Here is a 23,060-nt window from a genome sequence, read left to right as displayed (position 1 = left end):
AAGTCAGCAGAGCTCCACATGGGTGCAGAGAATAGGAGGATTGGAGCCACAGCTGAGTTGGTAGCTAAAAGAAAAAAAATCAGTAAGTTTCTATTTGAAAATTATGATCCCAACACTGCCCTAAAAGAAGTTTTTGCTGCAGGAATACTTTCTTGGATGTTTGCTCACTCATTTTGTGAGCAGTGTGAAGTCATATGCTTTTAAAGACCAGTTTTACTGTCGCAAGTAACAAATTTAAAATCATGAATCAACAGAACAGTTGGTCCATGTTGGATGCAGACATTCATCAGTATCTCTTTATAAAGAAAGTATAGTTTTCCTGTTGTAGCTAGACATTAAAATAATGGAAGGTGATTAATTTTTCTGCCTGAAAATTTGCTCCTTCCATGTGGAATATGTTTTTTGAGAGAAAGAGGTGTAGTCTAGTGGTATAAACAAAGGAGTGGAGCCCAGGTACCTCCTAAATTTTAATCATAGCTTTTACAGTGATTCCTTTTTGATGCTGGGCAAGCCACTTTCAGTGTCCCCATGTGTGAAAAGGGGCTAAAAATACTTACCTGCTTTATATGCTGTTATGAGAATTATTTAATATTTGTAAAGCCCTTTGAAATGGAAGAAGCTAAGTATTAAAATATTCATGGAATAATGCTGTGACTTTTGTTTGTTCTTAATGATTGCAGTGTGCACTGGCTTTCTTTGGTTAGACTTTTTAAAAACAGTTTTTCAGTTAATAGGAATGATAGAACTAATTGAGATAATCTCTGATTTGAACTGTGTACTTGATAGTATTTCTAAAGCTTTTAACAAGCTTTTAGTGTTTGAATATAAAACTTGTGTTTTCAAGGATAAAAATCTTTGAATGTTTCCAAAGCACCATTTTTATAATTTAATAAATGTGAAGCATTATGTTGCTGAAGTTCAGTTGCCAGAATCAGGGGAACAGTTTAATTTACTCTGATCTCCCTTTGAGAGGTATTGGGGGACACTACTTGACCTAATGAAGCGTTTCATGGGCCTTTGCATGGTTTTTCTTCCTCCCACATGAAATGCAGCCATCTCTAGGAGAAGTGGCAGATATACGTGCAGAGTGCCAGATAGGATTTCTAAATAGAACTCGATGATGGCTGAGATTGTAATTAATCAGCATTCAGGTCTTGAGTGTGTAATTCTATGTCCAGGTGTTACATAAACAATGAAATACTATATGTTCATTTGATTAAATTACCACTTGCCCAAGAAAATTGCAAACATAAAATGCATAATTATAAACAATTAACAGACCTGTAAATCCCAGTCTCAAAACGGAGATTGAGTTTGAAGAGAAATGTTTTATTATTTTGAACAGGGACGTGGTTATCATTTATAAATCAACATAACTTTAGTTTTGTATTCTTAAAGATTATCGTAAGGGGGGACACTCACCTCTCTGTGAATGCCTCTTGTCGTCTGCATGTGGTGCTGCAATCTTTTTTTCTCCTGGCTCCCCCTGTAGGTTGTCAACCTCTTTATGCAGGTCTTCAGTGGCTGAGTCTCCGGTTATGTCACACAGTCAATATGAATCCTTTCTGGGGTATTCAAGGCCAAAACAAATACAAACAAAAGTCTTCCAATCCTTGGCTCAAGCTGGGCTCAGCTCCTCCTTCCTGAGAGTGTCTTTTCTCTTCAGTCCCTCTTGGGCTCCTTTAAATCCAGCCCTCTGCTTGGGCTTCTAAAGGAACTGTAGTCCCATCTCAAGACTTAGTAAAGAGTCCCATCAGAACTGCCGGTTTAGTCTCACCAGGGGCCTTCAGGCCTGTCTTGGGGCCCCTTTTTGGGGGCTTTTAAACTACCTGTGTCTCCTTTCCAGGGCTTAGGCCACTCCAGCACTGGTTGGTGGGGGAACCCGGGCCTGCCTATTCCTTCGGGTCCCAACCTAGAGATCCTGTAAATAGTGGCCACATGATGCTTCCTTTACTTGGTTGTTGCTGGGCCTCTTCCCACCTGGCCTCTTCACCTCTGTCCATTACCTTAGGGCTAGAGCTCTCAGGTCCTCACGCTCCCAGGTTTAGCAAATACAGCTCATTGAGCTTCTTTTGGCCAGAGCAAAGCACCCTTCTTTGCCCCTCTGGCCCCAGCTAGGAACTGACCTGCAGCTCCTTTTATCTGAGGTTAGGTCTACACTACGGGGGGGGGGGAGCGTCGACCTAAGCTACACAACTTCAGCTACGCAAATAGCGTAGCTGAAGTTGCATATTATAGGTCGACTTACCTGGCTGTGAGGAAGGCAGAGAGTCGACCGCTGCCGCTCCCCCGTCGACTCCGCTTCCACCTCTCGCTGCGGTGGAGTTCCGGAGTCGATGGCAGAGCAATCGGGGATCGATTTTATTGTGCCTACACTAGATGCAATAAATCGATCCTTGATAGATCGATCGCCACCCGCCGATCCGGCGGGTAGTGAAGACGTGCCCTGAAACTGCTGGGCTCTGCTTGGTTGCATCTGTGCAGCCTTTCTAGGCAGGCCTGGGGGACCCATCTTCACTGCTGCTTTCTTGGGGAGGGATGTAGTAGGATCTTAGGGCTTCTAGCAGGGTTCCTGGAAGGGCCAGGTACACTCCATCACAATTATACTCTAGTGTTTTTAGTAACTTTTCCTATTCATTCTGGTCTGTTTTGTTTCTTGTTCTCCCGTTTTAACTCCTCATTTCAGCATTATTTCTCTTTAAGGTCTAAATGTGTTTGAACAAGGTGCTTCCCACTAGATGTACAGAATCATCTTCTTGACAGTGATACTCTCTGAGCTACCTCCTTCACCCTCAGATCTTTCCTTTGCTTTTGAAATGCATGGCAAAAAATGACATTTTTATAAGTTTAGATGCCAAAAAAAAAAAGTACATAGATCTGCTTTCCATCCAAGTGGGCCTGACTGACAACTCATTAACCTTTCAGCACTGACAGATGTACAACACTTTTCAAAGATGACCAATTTACAAGAAAAGTAAAATTCTCCTTTTTCAAAGCAAAGGAATAACTGGCACTGACCAAACTGATGGTGTGTTCCTAGCTTTACGTGCACCTTCTCCGTAAAACTTCTAGAATGTGTATCTTATGAGTTTCCTTGGCAACTGGCCACATAACATTCCTGGCATTTGCCCAGCTTCACAATCTCCAAATGCTGTGGGAGGTTTTTTATATGGGTAAGTCTGTTGAAAACTATTGAAAAACTTATAGGAAAGCAATTAATGAAGTGGCCCGTGAATATCTAAGAAGTGTGGGGAAATAACCACTTTCTAAGGAAACCTAGGCTACAAGCATGGCAATTGTTCGACAAAACTTGCATTGCAAAAAGGGCAAGGTATTTAAAATAAGCTAATCGAGATGACTGGTCAAAAGTGCAAGCAAGCTTTTTTTTAAAGAAAAAGTAGGGAAAATGGGGAGGGGGCAAGAAAATTATGAAGGTAGAGCATAAACTATCAAAAAATCTCATTTTCTGGTAGCCACAAATACAGGCTCCAAATTGTTAGCTTTTCTGAGAATCAGGACACTTCTAAGGCTACGTCTACACTAAGGGTGTGTGTGTTGATTTAAGATATGCAAATTCAGCTACGTGAATAGTGTAGCTGAATTTGGCGTATCTGATTCGACTTACCGCGCTGTGAGGACGGCAGCAAATCGACCGCCGCGGCTCCCCCGTCGACGGTGCTTACTCCTACCTGGGCTGGTGGAGTACGCGCGTCGATTCGGGGATCGATTTTTTGCATCCCGACGAGACGTGATAAATCGATCCCCAAGAGATCAATTTTCTACCGCCGATCCAGGCGGGTAGTAAAGACCAGCCCTAAGAATGGCTTCTTTCAAGTTTTATTAAGCTTATGTTTATTTTGCTCTGTAACATCTTTCTAACAGCATGAACAAATCTCCTAGCTTTCATTTATTTGTGTGCAATATGGTTGACTGAATATTCTATTTTTATTCAAAATTTCTTTTGGCTTTGTAAATAATGTTTAATAGCGCTAGAAGCATACAGTAGTTCTTTGACAACAACGTATTTAAGGATGTTTCCTGTCAGAAGATTTCTGGAGACCTTGTCTCCAAAAGAAAAGCAGATGGTTATAGACGGAGTTATTTGGACAGAATGGAAAATGCTTGAACCAAACGTGAGCAGTATTGCCTAGCAGGCCAGGTGTAATTAGGGTAGCCTCAATGCTTAATTTATGCCAGGGCTTGCTAAGGCTGAGCTCTTGTACCTGTAGGCTTGGCAGTTCATAGCCCCTGTGATAAATGAAGGGCGGGGTAGCTCCCTTTGATGGACACGCAGCCAGCCAGTTAGCTGTAAAATCCTTTTAGCTGTTCTCTACTTGCTTTACCTGTAAAGGGTTAAAAAGTCCCCCAGGTAAAGAAAAGAAAGTGGGCACCTGACCAAAAGAGCCAATGGGAAGGCTAGAACTTTCCCGTTGTCTGTGATTGTTCTCTCTGGGCTGAAGAGACGGGGCACCAGGAATACTCTGTAAAGTTTGAAACCAGATATGAAAATCATCCGATCATATCTAGAACTACTTTTAACAACCCAAGTATCTAAGTAAATTAGGAATGTTTAGAAAGACGTGATTAGGTTTATTTCTGTTTATATTTAAGGCTTGTGGACTTCTCTGTGCTAACCCGAGATGCTTTTGTTTGCTTGTAACCTTTAAGCTCACATGGGGGCCCACAAGGATTCTAAAAATTAATATTTTCCGCTCCAGGCTTGTATTAAACTCCCAAGGTTACGGCTTTTCTCTGACCTTGGCTTGGTAAACACTGCCACCACCCAAATGTAAAAAACTCCCTTGGACCCAGGAATGAGCACTTGGGAATTCCTCCCAGTGGGGTACCCTCAAGCCCTTTCACCCCCCTCCTTTGGGGAAGAGCTGAGAAAGAAAACAAAGAAAATTAGCTGTTGCCACCAGCTAATCAAACAATATATGCACAAACCTCTTAGGACGTCCAAAATCTAATCCTGTTCTTAAAAAAGATAAATTTTATTAAAAACAAAAAGGAAGAAAAGAAATCTGTAATTTAGCCTTTTGCTAGATTTTAAAAGAGCAATTCCAAAAAATTAAGCACCCAAAATAGCTTTCCTGGGGTTCAGCTTAAAGGTTACACGCAAACAAAAGCATCCTAGCTGTGGGTTTGCTGCATCAGTTATGATTGTAAAAAAAAATTGCTTGAGCCCCAGCACCTCTTTCATTACAAATTAAGAATTGGTAGCCTGGTGTATATGGTGCTTCAACATAATCCCGTTTGTAGCCTCTACTGCCTATGGTCATCTGCTTTTTGCCCTCCTCTCTTCCCTCTCCCCCAACCCCCATTGAGAGTGCCTAAAGGGCAGGTGACAGTTAGCAAACTACCTCCTTTCCCTCAGGTTCAGTACTCAGTGGTGTGCATGAGGTCTTGGTGGCACATGATGGCAGTATTTACAACTCCTTGTGCCAGGCAATTTGACCCTACCAGTGTTCTCTTTAAATCTAGGGTTCCTTAGGTGCCATTCAATCTTTTGTTCCACTGAAAAGTACTTAAAAGTAAAGCAAAACAAAATCACAGGCACACTTTATTAAGTCTGTATTTCATCTGAAATGTTGATTTCTTTAGGGCCATTACGTAAATCTGGATAAAATATTCTGCTTACGGCTTGTTCTGTAAAATGTCTTCTTTTTTTTTTTGTCCTTAAAATGTTTGGAAGTTTTTCTAAACTTTGCTTTAATACAAGTGTGCAGTGCATTTTTAGGTTTATTATTTAAACACTTCAGATTATTTTTATACTGTGTATGTATTGGAGTGATGCATCATTATGATGGTTTGATAACTTAGGTCATCAGCACTGTGATGCTTGTAAAAGCCAAAGAAGTAAGCAGTCAATACAAATGTAGAATTACCTCAGTAAGAACAGTACAACTTTCTCTTGTTGGGGTCTACTTTTGCCTTGTTGCACATATCAATTTAATTTCAGCATTCATTGAAACTATGTATGCACAAAAAGGCAAAATTTACCTGAGTTATGGGGGAGGGGTTTGTTTCTTAAAGCTCCATCTGCTGCTTTGTGTGCTGAAAATATGTTTAATGCTCTCTTGAAAACAATGTGATAATTTAATTCAGTAAACAATTTTCCTGTATATTTAACTGTTGTAACAGTGCTCTTTTGCATAACTGAAGTGATATTGTGTCTGGCAGAATAGGAGTTCTCTTGTTTGTCTCCCACCATTTTTATTCCTCACCGGCCTTTTTTTACCTCATCTCGAACCACATCTCTTTATTCAACAAAAATTGTTTCATTTTATTTGTTTAAAAATCTAGATAAGGAGTTTATTTCCTAGTTACTGATAATAATGTGAATACTACTGTGGAGGACACACATTTACATACAAATATATAATTGATTCCAGTAAAAAGGCCCACAATGTAGCCTCCTGTCTTCCAGACCAGTATTGACAATGTACATTAATATGGTTTTAACATGTAGAGAAATTTTGTTATATGTGTTGTGATGTGGCAGTAGTGCTGCTGTATTTAAAGGCCTCCTAAAATTTTTCAGGAATACATACCTTGGCTAGCTTAATTCTATATTGGCTGAAATTAGACATAAAGACCCTCTCTTCCATATTTGTTAATATTTTTTCTGATTTTATATTTTAGACCTAAGAATCGTTTTGACAGAGTTTAAGCTGTTCAACAAGGGGTGTTCTAATGGATGACGGAGAATTTCCTTCCAATGATCTACTGATAGACTTAAAGGACAGACTTCATGCTGGTGACAGTGTGGGAAATGTGGGAACTCGTTTGGCTTCTTCATCTGATGAAAATCAAAATCAGCTTGATGGTGATAGGAGTGAGGTCCTGACCAGCAGTGACAGTGCAATGGGAATGCATGAAAAGGTTGAGCAGGACAATATCAATAATAATGAAAATGTGGACAGTGGAGACTGTACACCAAGCTGCAAAGAAGTTGAGACTGAGAAGAATTCTGAAAGTTTCCATATGGACATACATAGAGAGGAAAAGCTTGTTCTAGAAAAATGGACAGATGGAAAAAGTCCAACTTGCAAAAAAGACTCCGTTAGAAAATCTACAGGTACTTTCAAAAATTATATATTCTTGTTTGTTTCGTTTTGAATAATGAAGCTCTGGTTCTATGCCATGAGTCAGTCATATTTATAACTAATGTACACACTTGTTTTTAATTTCAACAACTTTCAGTAAAATGGTATTATTTATTGACATGCTGACAATAGTAAATGGTTTGTTTGTTTATTTATTTATTTATGTATTTATTTTATTTAGATACAAAATTCAGAGCTCAAAATCTAAACCAGTGAGAGACTATTATAAATAATATACACTGGGGAAATGAATGGATAAATTACTGACTGAATTTCTGCCTGAAGTCCAAATATAGAGAACATGTTTCTTGATCATTTGAGTCTTCAAAGGCAAGATTTTGGTGTCCTATTAAGGCATCAACATTTGAAAACTTGGCTTCAGTCATAAAATATTTTGATCTTGGACTGCTATTACCAGAATTTACTTAGGTTTCCCAAGCTTAATAAATACTTCTACTATGTACATCTTGAGTAACACACTGTCCATAAAATGTGTGTAAAGCTGCTGCCAAGTTTTTAGATGGTTTAAAGATCTACAGTTAAATTTGGAAGAGTGAATTATACAAAGTGGCTAAGGCTAATTTTTAAAATAATTTTCTATTACATGTTCTGCTTGTTTGAAATGTTCCTTCCCTTTGTGAAAATATGTTTGTGTTGATATTGATTTTTATCATGTCAGGTTTTAAACTTTTTGTAGTATTGCAAAATATACTGGTGAATACAGTACATTTTGTTTTAACCCCTCATTGGTATCTTGGAGGATTGTTTAAAGGTCGTTGGGTAGGATTCAGTGATGCCCAAACTGATTTTTTTCTACAATTTTTTTTTTCCTCTTTGTTGTTGAATTTTTGGGCACTCGGCTGAGAATTAACAACTAAACTGACTAGCCATGTACAATAGCAGGCATTTTCAAAGTCACTTTTTTCATCTTGCCCCACCAAAGCTACCCACTAAATAATCATTTTGTTTTTCCATAGAAATGTATGTTTTCAAACTAAGGCTTTACCAAGACTTTACATTCTGGTGGGTGGTTTTATAACACTTTATTCGCTGTGCCCAAGAATTGTTGCCAGTGTTTTGTAACTTTTTCCTTGAAAGATTTTTCAAATAAACCAGTTAGGGTGAAGGAGAAGGGGAACTGTTGTCTGCCAGTGAGATTGGGTGTGCATTTTGGTGAATTTTCAGTTGTTTTCATATTCATATCCTAATTCAAGGCCTAAGGAGATCTATGGTTTGGATAAACATCTAGAAGTTTGGATATTTATCTGAACTTACGGAAACTTCCCCATATGAAAGTCTATGGTCCTCTCCCACACCCCTCCTCCCTCCCTACTTGAAAGAAACACTCCAGCAATAGCCTCTTACTACTTATAGTGGTTTCCTTGAGGAAAATGTCCTCCTCCATAGTGTTTGTGCCAGTCCATCTTCAGGATGCCTTTCTTTGTGGCAATGGGGGAGACATAAGCTTGGATTTGAGATATTTTGGTTCAGTAATACATCTGAAGACTAATGAGCACAAAATGCAACAGAGAAGAATATATTTTAAAGCATGCGTGCCTTCAAAATAATTGTCAGATATAAGATCTTAAATCCATACAAGTGTAAACAAACCAGAAGCTGATGATTTGAGAATTAAGTTAACTTGAGTGTAGAGTGTGTTTTGACAGATGGACTCTAATGTTAACATTTTGATTTCATCCATATTTGTTTACAGAGACGTGGGCATTAATGATTCTGCCAGGTATGACCCTGAGCAGCTCAGTAGTGACTATAGGTCTCTGGGAGTGAGGGTGAAAGAGTCAGGGTCACAGGTGGCGGTCTTGTGCACCCTGCCAGCTGAGGGAAAGGGCCCAGGCAGGGACAGATGCATTGTGGAGATGAATGCATGGCTACACAGATGATGCCGACAAGAGTCCTTTGGCTTTCTTGATCATGGGATTCTGTTCCCTGGAGGAGGACTTCTGGGAAGAGATGGGGTCCATCTGATGAAGGGGAAGAGCATTTTGGGACACCAACTCACCAATCTAGTGCAGAGGGCTTTAAACTAGGTTCAAAGGGGGCAGGTGACAAAAACCAATGGGTAAGTATTTAAAAAAAAAAAAATTGTTTTTTTTACCTTGACAGGGGGCTGGAAGTTGGGGATGAAATGGAAGATTACAGTAGGGTCAATAGGAGCAACAAGAAGGAAAACATTGGGGGAATCTGCTCAACATTTTAGATGTCAGTACACAAATGTAAGGCATCTGAGGAGTAGACGGAAAAACTGGAAGTCTAATTACAAAAGCTAAATTATGACTTAATTGGCATCACAGAGACTTAGGGGGATAAATCTCAGGGCTGGAGTATTGGCATAGAAGGGGAGAGCTTGTTCAGGAAGGACAGGCAGGGGGAAAAGGAGCAGTTGTTACATTATACATCAACAATATATACACTTGTTCTGAGGTCCAGGAGGAGGTGGGATGCGGCCCAGTTGAAAGTCTCTGGATGAAGATAGAAGGTGGAAAAAACAGGAGTGATGTCATGGTACGGGTCTATTGTAGACAACCAAATCAGGAAGAGGAGGTGATGAGGAATTTCTAGAACAAATAATAGAAATATCCAAAACACAAGACGTGGTAGTAATGCGGGATTTCAAATACCTCGGTATCTGCTGGAAAAGTAATATGGGAAAACACAATAAGTACTTGGAATGTGTTGGGAACAACTTCTTGTTTCAGAAGGTGAAGAAAGTAAATGGGGAGATAGCCATTTAAGACTTGATTCTGACCAACAAGGAGGAGTTGGTTACAAATCTAAAGATGGATGGCAGCTTTGGTAAAAGTGATTGTGAAATGAGAGGGTCATTTATAGGGTCGACTTATAAACGGGTTATAAAGTATATACCGAGTATATACAGTATCTTTGGGTATGATTTAGGGCCCTACCAAATTCACAGTGTATTTTGGTGAATTTCACAGTCGTAGGATTTTAAAAATCATAAATTTCATGATTTCAGATATTTTAAATATGAAATTTCACGGTGTTCTAACTGTAGGGGTCCTGACCCAAAAGGGGGTGGGTCAGAAGGTTATTGTAGGGGTTCACGGTATTGCCACCCTTACTTCAGTGCTGCTGATGGCGGTGATGCTGCCTTCAGAGCTGGGCAGCCGGAGACCGGCAGCTGCTGGCTGGGAGCCCAGCTTGGAAGGCAGCACCACTGCTAGCAGAAGTAAGGATGGCATGGTATGGTATTGCTACCCTTACTTCTGTGCTGCTGCCTTCAGAGCTGGGCCCTTGGCCAATAGCTGCCGCTCTCCAGCCACCGAGTGCTGAAGGCAGTGCAGAAGTAAGGGTGGCAATACCATTAATCCTCCTAAAATAATCTTGCGGCACCCTTCCCCCCCCCCCCCCAACTCCCTTTTGGGTCAGGGCCCCCAATTTGAGAAACACTGGTCTCCTCTGAAATCTGTATAGTATAGGGTAAAAGTACACAAAAGACCAGATTTCACCGTGGAGACTAGATTTCATGGTCTGTGACGCGTTGTTCACAATGTGAATTTGGTAGGGCCCGAAGTATGATCTTTCAACTAGTTGTGCATCCACCTTATAGTAAATTAATCTAGACTATATTTCCCTAGTTTGCTTATGAGGACATCTTATGGGAATGTGTCATGGGGTCTCTACTCACTGCAGGTGGCCCCTCCTCCTGGCTGTTCTGGGAATTAACTCTCTTCCAGGTCCAATGCCTTCATTTGCAGTCTCACCCAGGAGGTGCAGCTTCCTCTTCATGACTTGGCCCTCTGGCCAGGTCACTGAGTGTTTTCCCCTTCTAGGGTATAGGGTCTCACTGTACTTGCTGTCCAGGTTATGCCACTTTACAAATCCATGTCTAAATTTATCATCTGCTATCTTCTCTGTGTACTCTTTGGAATTGCTGTTGTCTGGATTTATTTTCTCCGCTTCATGACTTTACAATTCACAGGGTAAAATCTTGACCCTATTGATGTCAATGGGAGCTTTGACATTGACTTCAATGAGGCGAGGATTTCACTCGGACTATGAAAACAAAAGGTCCTGTGAAAATCCATGTTGACATTTCAAGTAGTGTATCATTAGAAAGACATAAGAAGAATTACAAGGGGAATGTTATAGCATGCTCTGATTGGATCTGTTTCAGTACTATGGCATGGTATAAAAACTTGGGAATTTCTCAGAAGAGCAAATAAATGAATGCTTAGGAAATTGGCTCTGTGACCGCCAAGACTTGGAAGATTGGATATTGGGTGATAAAGAAATTATATCTTCTTTACAGTTAGTTCTCCTCAGTTTGCTCAGTGCACGGTTCCAGAGATTTCACATGAGAAGTGTATCTCTACGTGGAAACTCTAGGCTATATTTGAACTAGGACTGTTGATTAATCACAGTTAACTCACACGATTAACTCAAAAAAATTAATCACGATTAAAAAAATTAATCATGATTAATTGCAGTTATAATCGCGCTGTTAAACAATAGAATACCAATTGAAATTTATTACATATTTTGGATGTTTTTCTACATTTTTATATATACTGGATTCTGTGTTGTAATTGAAATCAAAGTGGATATTATTTTTTATTATAAATATTTGCACTATAAAAATGATAAGAAATATTTTTCAATTAATCTCATACAAGTACTGTAGTGCAATCTTTGTCGTGAAAGTGCAATTTACAAATGTAGATTTTTTTTTGTTACATAACTGCACTCAAAAACAAAACAATGTAAAACTTCAGAGCCTACTAGTCCACTCAGTCCTACTTCTTGTTCAGCCAATTGCGAAGACAAACAAATTTGTTTACATTTACAGGAGATACTGCTGCCTGCTTCTTATTTACAAAGTCATCTGAAAGTGAGAACAGGTGTTTGCATGACACTTTTGTAGCTAACATTGCAAGGTATTTACATGCCAGATATGCTAAACTAGGGATCGGCAACCTTTTGGCACGCGGCTCACCAGGGTAATCACCCTAGCGGGCTGGGCCAGTTTGTTTACCTGTCGCGTCTGCAGGTTCGGCCGATCGCGGCTCCCACTGTGTCTAAAGATCTGCCTGATAACTGAAAGCCCAGTTTACTGTATATATCAGGGATCAGCAACCTTTGACATGCGGCACGCCAGGATAAGCACCCTGGTGGGCCGGACCGGTTTGTTTACCTGCCTGCTCCAGGCCAATGGGGGCAGTGGGAAGCGGCGGCAAGCACATCCCTCAGCCCGCACTGCTTCCCGCAGCCCTATTGGCCTGGAGCAGCGAACCGCAGGCAGTGGGATCTGCGATCGGCTGAACCTGCGGACGTGGTAAGTAAACAAAACGGCCCAGCCCGGCAGGGTGCTTACCCTGGCGGGCCACGTGCCAAAGGTTGCCGATCCCTGTGCTAAACACTCCTATGTCCCTTCAAGCTTCAGCCACTATTCCAGAGGACATGCTTCCATGCTGATGGTGCTCGTTAAAAAAATAATGCATTAATTAAATTTTGTGATTGAACTCCTTGTGAGAGAATTGTATGTCTCCTGTTCTGTTTTACCCACATTCTGCCATATATTTCATGTTAAAGCAGTCTCGGATGATGACCCAGCACATGTTCATTTTAAGAACACTTTCGCTGCAGATTTGACAAAACACAAAGAAGGTGAGATTTCTAAAAATAGCTACAGCACTTGACCCAAGTTTTAAGAATCTGAAGTGCCATCCAAAATCTGAGGGATGAGGTGTGGCGCATGCTTTCAGAAATCTTAAAAGAGCAACTCTCAGATGTGGAAGCTACATTACCCGAACCACCAAAAAAGAAAATCAATCTTCTGTTGGTGGCATCTGACTCAGATAATGAAAATGAACATGCGTTGGTCCGCTTGGCTTTGGTTCGCTATCGAGCAGAACCCGTCATCAGCATGGACACGTGCCCTCTGGGATGGTGGTTGAAACATGAAGAGACATATGAATCTTTTGCGCATCTGGCATGTAAATATCTTGTGATGCTGTCTAGAACAGTGCCATGCGAACGCCTGTTCTCACTTTCAGGTGACATTGTAGACAAGAAGCAGGTAGCATTGTCTCCTGCAAATCGTAACCAAACTTGTTTGTCTGAGCAATTGGCTGAAGTAGGACTGAGTTGATTTGTAGGCTCTAAAGTTTTACATTGTTTTATTTTTGAGAGAAGTTATTTTTTTTACATAATTCTATATTTTTTAAGTTCAGCTTTGATGATAAAGAGATTGCACTACAGTACTTGTATTAGCTGAATTGAAAAATACTATTTTGTTGTTTACAGTGCAAATATTTGTAATAAAAAATAAATATACAGTGAGCACTGTAAACTGTATTCTGTGTTGTAATTGAAATCAATATATTAGAAAATGTAGAAAACATTCCAAAATATTTAAATAAATGGTATTCTATTATTGTTTAACAGCACGATTAATCCTGATTAATTTTTTTAATCGCTTGACCGCCCTAAAACAAATACAAGCCCTGAATGACTGAAAGTGTTCAGCTGGTTAATTAAGGCCACCCAGACAACTAATTCTGTCCCCTGACACCATTCTGAGAACAACCAGAAAATCTGAGATAGCTTTATCCTTCTATCACACAAGTTAATGAAAAGTAAAAGAGAAATATTAACACTTTTTGTGGTCGCTAATGAACTTAATTTGTGTATGGATGGATAAAATAGTTTCGGGTGGTTGTTAGATTACATGATTTTGTGTGTGTGTGTGTGTGTGTGTGTGCGCGCGTGCAAAATGGAACCTTTATACCTGGAAATTCCATCATTTTAAAATTTTTGTGTTTAAGAAAATGGTCATGTTCATTTAAGGCAGGAGTTCTCAACCTATTTCTTTCTGAGCTGTGCCTCCCCCTCTCCTCCCCAAAATGCTATAAAAACTCCATGGCCCACCTGTGCCAAAACAACTGTTTTTCTGCATATAAAAGCCAGGGCTGGCATTAGGAGATAGCAAGCAGGGCAATTACCTGGGGCCTCATGCCATAGGGGGACATGCAAAGCTAAGTTGCTCAGGCTTTGGTGTCAGCTCCGTGTGGTGGGGCTTAGGGCCCCAGGCTTCAGCCCCATGCAGTGGGGCTTCATCTTTCTTCCCTGGGCACCAACAAGTTGAATGCTGGCCCTGCTTGGCGGACCCCCTGAACCAGCTCACAGCCCTCCCAGTGGGCCCCAGACTCCTGGTTGAGAACCATGGATTTAAGGGTCCCCTTTGGCTGAAATAGCTGATAGATTCTTTCAGCCTTCATTTTTAATTAACAAAGTTATTAATTGGGTATTAGGAAACACTATTTCATTAGGAGGGTGGTGAAGCACTGGAATGCGTTACCTAGGGAGGTGGTGGAATCTCCTTCCTTGGAGGTTTTTAAGGCCCGGCTTAACAAAGCCCTGGCTGGGACGATTTAGTTGGGAGTTGGTCCTCCTTTGAGCAGGGGGTTGGACTAGATGACCTCCTGAGATCCCTTCCAACCCTGATATTCTATGATTCTAAAGTTTACTTTGTCTGGGAATTTCCCTATGTTTATAAAAATATTTAAGAATTTTGTAGTAACAGGACTCCTTGCAGATACTGTGAGCAGCTCATAATAAACATGGAACTCCTTGATGTTACTTGTGTCGTCCCTTTCTGGTAAAGAACAAAACAAATTGAAAATGACAAAATAAAAGGAATTCTTTAAATTTAAGGATTTTACAAGGATTCATCTATCTGTATTAGTGTTCAGTATTGTGGTTATAGTAATAAATATGCTCTGGCATATCAGTTCAGGAGTTGACACTTTGCTTTCAATCACTAGTTCATGACTATATCAAGTCCTGGACCTTAGACTGGTGTAATTTTCATTCCCTGTATTGAAATTAATCCTCTTATTTGTAAAGATATTTATTGTATATGAAGTATTATTAAATTTTCACTGTTATTTTGCAGATTCTCATTTAATATTCATGGCATCATCCAGTAAGGAAAAATCAAGTTTATGGATAGTGAAATTGAGATCTGTGCAATTTTCAATCAATTTCCATTTCTGTTTCTTCTCAAACATGAAAAGGAAACTGCCCTGAGGCTGATTCCAGAGTGTTATTAACAGTGATGAAATTGGGAGGACAATGATGTCTGACATTGAAATGTGTTGCTGCAAATTTATCATTATCTGGATCTAAAGTGGCATCAGATATACAGAATATACATTCTGGACCTCATAATCTGTCAGAGGGATGTAGAAGTGTTCATTTTGTTTATCAGGAAAAGCTTTAACTCAATTATTTTATGTCATATGATTCTATAAGTACTGTATGTTCTCTCCTCATACCAGGGACCCCCAAGCTTTTCTGGGAATCTCCCCTCATCTCTCCCATTCACCTCAACCACTGTGTCCCCAAATCTCATGAATTGTTCCTCTTGCTTGGAAGAGCTAGGTAGCTGAGGATATGTCTAGACTGCAATTGGACACCCGTGGCTGGTCTATGTGAGCTTGCTCAGGCTGGGGGTGCTCAGGGTAAGGGGCTGTTTAATTGTAGTGTAGACATTCAGACCCAAGCTGCAGTCCACCATCTGGGACCCTCCTGTCTCTGTGACCTCCATAACTAAATTGTCTCCTTGGTCATGGCAAATCTCGTCACTTTTCACTTACAAGAAAATGGTGGTATCCTGAGCATCAGGTTGTTGCTTTCCCCAATCTGATAGTGGGGAAACACTTTTCTGGAAGCTGGTGGGGAGGAAGAAATGAAAACCCTACAATACACCTCTACCCCGATATAACGCGACCCGCTATAACACAAATTCGGATATAACGTGATAAAGCAGCGCTCCGGGGGGCGGGGCTGCGCACTCTGGCAGATCAAACCAAATTTGATATAACACGGTTTCACCTATAACGCAGTAAGATTTTTTTGGCTCCCAAGGACAACGTTATATCGAGGTAGAGATATAACTAACAAAGCTGTTCCCATTCTTCATCACATGCACTTGTTAGTGTGGGGAAGCCATGTTTCCCTACCCCTCATCTGTTTGTGACTTTAGAGTGTAAACTCTTCAGCAGTTGTCTCTTTTCTGTGTTTGTTCGGCACCCAGCACAATGGGGCCCTAATCCTTTAGGTGCCCCCATAATATAAATACTTACCTCTACTAATACTAAATTCATACATCAATGTTTGATAATCACTAATCACTGTAGTGTTGATAAGCAGCTTGCATGTTTTACAACAGTTAGAATGACAAACAGCCCCATAGTGAATATAATACTGAAAAATTAAAAGTACACCTCTATCCCGATATAACGCTGTCCTCGGGAGCCAAAAAATCTTACCGCGTTATAGGTGAAACTGCGTTATATCGAACTTGCTTTGATCCGCTGGAGTGCGCAGCCCTGCCCCCCGGAGCGCTGTTTTACCGTGTTATATTCACATTCCTATTCTATCAGGTCGCGTTATATCGGGGTAGAGCTGTATTATGAGCTAGCTATCATTACATAGAATCATGACATTAGATTATATCTGCTCACTTTCCAGAAACTTCTTGATTCTGTCAAACCAAGCCTTCCCTAACAATTCACAGCTCCATGTACTTTGCCCCTCTTGTTAGTTTCCAGTGAGAGTTGATTCCACCCACTAATCTTTCCAATATGTAGAATATTCATGTAAATACTTCAAAGCGACAGTTTTTAAAAAATGAACAAAAAATTCATAAGAAATACAAAATGAACAAAATCCTGTTTGTTTGTTTTTAACAACCCTCCTTAGGATTTTAAGGAGAGAAAGTCAAAGGTGCAGAAGAAGAGGTGAGGAAAAGAACAAGACTTAATCAAATAAGTGAAGTGGAGTTGTTTAGCAAGGAAGACTGCAGGGCATGAGAAGAAATGTGTAGTGAGAAATTCTGTGTGGTCCATGGACTTCCTTTAGATGCATTCAGTGGTAGACTGGGAATAACAGAAGTGAATGCAAGGAGTGAGCCTGCGCTGGGAGGTTGTGAGTAGAGGCCCTGAAGTTGATTAAGGTGAAGGTAGTAAGTGAAGATGTAGGAGTTGGGGACATGAGAGAAATTTGAGAGGCTGGTGGCTTAGAGGTCATAAAAAGATCATGAGAGGGTGGAGGTCAACTGGGGGAAATGCAGTACTGCAGGAAATGAGGTGGTTCTCTGAAAGGGAATTAGGCAAGCAAGAGCACAAATCTGGGTCAAGATCAGACCAAGAGAGTGACTATAATGGTTGATGCGGGAGTCAAATCACAGTTGCAGGTGATGAGATGGTAATGATTCCTAGTGTTTTCTAACTAGGACCAGATTTAAATTGATCTTTAAAGACTCAGGTAAGGACATGCAATCTTCTAGCAATCCACTTGTAAAGCAAAATATTCTTCTTAAACTAAATCCTCTAGATGAGCTTCATCTCAGTTTTTAATGTCATAAAAATAAGATCTGGCTGTAGCAACAGCCGTAATTGTTATTTCACAAGATAGAAATTCTTCATTGTATTATGTTAGCTATTTATTTACATTGGAAATTTATACTGATAAAGGTATCTGTAAAATATTTTATCAACTATAGTGTGAACAACTAAATCTAACACGTAGATACTGTATTAAGACAACAATTGTTGTAATCTGTTTGCAAACAATACAGATGATTTTTATTGATATTTCAAGTACATCAGTAAGTTCTAGAGTTAACTTGGATAATTTAGTAGTCTTCATAGTCTGAAACAATTTTTGAAAGGAGCTGTAAGGAGAGAGGAACCTACTGAATATATAACATGGCAGCAGCAGCAACATGCACCAAAAACGGAGTGTAAGAGAGACAATGTATTTGTGGAGGTCAGATGTGTCAAGTGAAATCTAGTGTTTTTAAAATAGTAGAAAGATGCATTGAAACTAAATAATTTGGAAGAGTCATGTGACCATTTGAATCCTCTGCATCAGACCTCTAGAGAAATCTGAGTCAATTTAATTAGTAAGTCATTATTTCTCTAGAAAGCTTACTAGATGTGAATGAGAATAGTACTAGAGCCCTGACGTTTGATTTGTGTGAATGTGCAGCATCCTGAAGAGTTTTTTGTGAGAGTTCTAAGCCATGTCATAGGCACATCCTGGAGTGTTTTTGGGAGCCCATGACACAAAGTCCTACAATTGGTACAAGTTCACCACATTTGTTTCAATAATCAGCAATATACATATGATTGTAATAATAGCTCTGTTGTGCTGGGGGTGTTCCATGAGATCTTTCTAGGGAGAAGCCAGATATGAGTATGTTTCTTTGGCATGATTGCATTGGGTCAGGGAGACTGTCGCTAAACCAGGGGAGCACTTGCTTCTTTATCTAAATGGCTGTACGTCTGCATATAACAACTACTTTTCTACAGTATGTTAATCTTACTAATTTTTTTCACTCTTGGTCAGATAAAGTTAAATACATGTGGGTTTTATTTTCCTGTGAGGTTATTCGGCCCTAAACTTGCTCTGATTCCAGGGAGCAGAATGATTGCAGTTCATTTAATTTCAGTCAGCAGCCTAGATTTGAACTGGAAAGAACAGATACTAATTTTTCCCCACTTGATCGGTTAGTCCCCTTGCTTTGAGATTATAGGACACAGAGTCACTCTGTGTTGTATAAACATACCTCACACAGCTCTAGTGGTTGGCCAAGAAATAAAACATCAGAATGTAGGTTAAAAGGCAGGGCAATGTTTGAACAAAGTAAATAAACAAGTAATGGGTTGAATTAGGGAAACAATTATAAGTGAGCCTCTTGTACTGCAGAAAAAGGAAAATGGCATTCACTTACGGCCTGATCTGGCTCCACTTGAATTCTGCCTGTTTAGTCTATTTAGCCCAGTAGTTCTATGTTGTGGCCTCCTATTATACCAGAAAAAAATTCCCTCCCCCCTATTGTTCGGGGGCCACCCCTTGCATTTTGCCATAAAGAAAGGCCTCCAGGTAAAAAAAGCCTATAATCTAGGCTTTTCTCCCGGACTCAATGCCATAGTACTGAGTGCCTTACAAAATTATATTATTCCAGCAGGTAAACTAAACATAGTCTCACTCTTCAGTGCTCTCCTCCTTTCTCTACACTGAAAGAGGATTTTATTTTTATATTTCTCTATTGATATTAATAATATTTATTATAGTAAAATCATTATGAGAAAACTGTGGTGAAGCTTATAGCTTTTTCCTTTTGTCCAGAAGGCAGTTAAAGTTTACAGCCATTCTCAGTTCTTTTTACGAATACTATATAGGCATGGGCCAGTCCCCAAGAAGACCGTCTTCTGCTTTCACAAGTCTCACACTTGCTCTTGATAGACCCACAGATTGCAAAACATCCACTGACTACAATGGAGCAAAATTGGCCCTTTCATTCATATTCTCTTTAAAGGCTGTATGCAGTCAGCTATTACAAAATGACTCCAAAACCCAGGATATGCATAATAAATAGCAGTAAAACAGGATATTCATAATAAAATAGCAATGTTACCAGGCAAAAACAGAGAAAGCTTTGTAGCGAAAGCTTAAATGTACCAAATTCGCTGAAAGAACTATAGAGGCATAGAATGCCACTATACGGACGAATGAGCTGTTTAGCTGCAAAAGTGGCAAAACTCCACAAAGGATTAGAAACATTGTCAGGTTTAAAAATCAGAGGCTTGAAAACAAAATCCTTGTCTTTTACTGATAACACCTTAGATTATGAAAAATGAAAACCAAAAATTGAAATTTTAATTTACTTTTCACCCCAGTTATGCCCCTTGTTTTAGTCTGTTTCATGCTCTGGTTCTGCTGCAAAAAATAGAGGGAAATGCTTGAATAAAATGGAATTTCTTCTTCTTTTTTATCACACTGAAAACAATCCAATTAGCTTTTTGTATTTTTGTCATTGTTGTTCCTACTATCTGAGTTGCCCTCTACACATAAGAGCAGTGGAAACCTAGTAGGAAACCAAGCTACCAAGTGGATACACAGCATGGAGAGTGGAAGAGAAGGCTCTATAAAAATTGAAAGGGGAGTTGTCAAGGGGAAAGGACATAGGAAGCATGTTGTACATTCCCCCCCCCCCCTTAAGAAATCACGGGCAAGTTGATCTTGACTCATATGTATGGAATAGGTTTTCAAGCCCGGGAGTGGGGGAGGGGGGCGGAAAGCTTTTAAAGAAGTAACCTCTTCTAAAGCACTGATGTTCAGGTCTGAGTCAATCTCCCTTCCTGTTTCCCTAAAAACAAAGGTGACAAGTCAAATGGGTGTGTTATTTTTAAACATTGCTATTATGTTATCGAAGAAAACTGAAATTTGACTTCCACCATCACACTATCCATCTCTCCTCTTGGGCTGGTGCTTAGAGCAGTGCGGTGGGAGTAAGGCGCCTGTGTTTTCATTGGGACTCTACCACTGACGTGCTGCATGACTTTAGGGAAGTTCGTCTCTCGTTGTGTGACCGAGTTTTCCCCGTTGTAAAATGGAAATCATATCTGCCTTTTGTACAGTGCTTTAAGAGTCTCTGAATGTTGCTTCTAGAAGCACAAAATATTATAAAAATCTGATTGTAATGTTTTTGTGTATGTTCACAGTAAACTATCCCTGGAATGAGGCTCTTAGAATGGCAAACAAGTGACCACTAGGATTGCTGCATTAGAGACTTTTGCATGAATTATCCAGTGCAGCTCTTCAAACTCAGACATCTGCTTTGCATCCAGAATCTCTTGTAGGTTCTCTTCCTGTTCTGTTGGCAGAGGATTGTCACTCAGCAATACTAAGTTTAAGCAGGATATACTGATTAAGGAGATGATGCAACTTATAAGTGAGGGAACTGAAATCCTGATGGGTATTAATAGTCAGATTGCATTTGATGAGCCTTCATAATTTCAGTGCAATAGCAATGGTGATTCATGAGGTGTCAGCTGTTTAAAAGTGAGGTCTAATGGAACCTAAATTTACAAAGGAAGAACTCTAGAATTATCCTTATGGAGTTATTTTGTAGCATTTTTAAAAGATCAACCCTGGTACAATTGTAACCAAATGTTGTAAAATGACATTGCATGATACACTTGAGATAATACATCGCTTGGTGCAGTTAATAGGAGCTTTCCTACTCATGGGAGCATTTGATAAATTATACAGAAAATACATCCTCTTGTTCATATTTTTTCCAAACTTCAAACTTAGAACGTGGCTAGGATATCTGAGGAATTGGTTGCCTTGCTAAGGCTTAAGCTACACTCAAATTTGCACCTGGCTTATTTATTTATTTATTTGTATAATTTATTTCAACGAGTGGGCCATAAACAAAGTTTTTAGCTATTAAAAATGTACAATTGAGCTTGCTGAATACCAGATTCCTAAAGATTTCTGTGGAACCTAAACACGCCCAGCTCCAGTGAATGATGAGGTGAGATATTAAAATAGGGAACCAGGAGATCTCTGCTCTGTTTCCTTCCTAGTTTAGCAGGGAATTGAACATAAGTGAAATGCAGTGCTGATGGAATTTGTCTGAGGGAACCGTATCTGTCTCTCTTACAAGTCCTGCCATCACACCTGCAGAGTTCATAAATGCCGTTTATGCACTGTGAGTAACTTCTTAATGCTTAAATAATCATAGCTATTTATCAAACTGAATTTATAAGCTCTGCAATTACGTATTGCTCTTAACTTTCCCAAAACCTCTCAGGGAAGTCACATCTGCAGAGTCCTTCACATAGCTCCCAGAGTTTCAGAAGGGGCCCTTTAAAATGGGGGAGGGGAGAGAAATGCCATCAGCCATAGTAAAAGTAGTCCCGTTGTTTATGAAGGCTAATGTTCAAAACAACTTTGAAGTTTTTAAACTAAGCCATTTTTGAGTGATGAGCCTACCAAAAAGTTAGAAGTCTTGTAAATTCCATGTCTCCAAAATTAATTAATCTCAAACTTCCAGCAACAAAAGTGCCTCTTTGGCCCAAGGCCACACCTGATACATTTCAAAAGGAAGTTTTAAGAAATGTTCAAAGGGATCAAAATCAGGATTACTGTAGAAATTGTCACAGCCTTCATTATATGAAGTCACCCAGGCCACTAATCTCTTTCTGAATTATGCAGAATAGTTTTAACTGGTTCAATATTTTTCCGAATTGGACCACAGCACCCCTTTAGTTACAGCTATAAAAAAATGCATGAAGTGTGTTAGTGTTTCTCAGATAGAGTCCTGCATCAGTGTCAGTCCATCTGTTACACCTGACTTTAATAAGACCAGCAGCTTTGTTTTCATTTTCCTAGTAATATTTGCATCCTAATCTAGGTATTTGTTTCCATTTAAAGGAGTTCCTTCAATTGACACCACAGCACTCAAGAAAGAGAATGCTCTCCTTAAAGCTACAGACTCAGTTCATGATGAAGATGCTGATGAGACAAATGTGAACTATCAGCAAAAGCAACAAAAACAGACTTTGCAGTTCCTTTTTTCCATGCTTCGAGAAGAATTTGAGCGTATGGACTCAAGGATACTCCCTCTATGTCTCCATCAGGTATCCTGTGTATCAGCATGTTGTTACATGTGATTATATTTTTATACTATTTTTTTGTCCTAGAACTTGTCCTCACTAAGAAAAAAAATACTTTAACATGTATTAGGTAACACATGCTAAAGTCCTACTGTAGACAAGTCAATTTGTAGTTTTAAGATGTTTTGTGGTTAAAGAAAACCCTAAGGGGGAGGTTTTCCTTCACTATCAGTACATGTTAAAACTGCAAACTGCCTTGTGTTAAAATCCTATTATAGTTATGTTAAACCACACCCTTTTTTATAGATATGGTCCCAGAGTAGGGTTGCCAGACATCCAGTTTTTGACCAGGGTTGAAAAGGGACCCTGGTGGCTCTGGTCAGCACTGCTGATCAGGCCGCTAAAAGTCTGGTTGACAGTGCAACGGGGAAAGGCAGGCTCCCTGCCTGCCCTGGCTCCGTGCAGCTCCCGGAAGTGGCCAGCATGGCTGGCT

At 39.8% G+C, this 23,060-nt stretch overlaps 1 protein-coding gene across 2 annotated transcripts in view; it reads left to right on the top strand.

Moving 5' to 3' along the window:
* The window catches only part of CNST (consortin, connexin sorting protein), a 102,178-nt gene that overhangs the window by 21,454 nt on the left and 57,664 nt on the right, over positions 1–23,060 (top strand). For both annotated transcript variants that reach the window (XM_054023869.1, XM_054023868.1), the window contains 2 exons: positions 6,646–7,081; positions 22,386–22,591. In XM_054023869.1, the coding sequence (XP_053879844.1) occupies positions 6,697–7,081; positions 22,386–22,591 (591 nt within the window). In that variant the 5' untranslated portion in view covers positions 6,646–6,696. The remainder of the gene's footprint in view (positions 1–6,645; positions 7,082–22,385; positions 22,592–23,060) is intronic.

This window comes from Malaclemys terrapin, chromosome 3 (assembly GCF_027887155.1).
Source record: "Malaclemys terrapin pileata isolate rMalTer1 chromosome 3, rMalTer1.hap1, whole genome shotgun sequence".
Classification (NCBI taxonomy): domain Eukaryota; kingdom Metazoa; phylum Chordata; order Testudines; family Emydidae; genus Malaclemys; species Malaclemys terrapin.
This window is presented reverse-complemented; position numbering and strand designations above follow the sequence as displayed.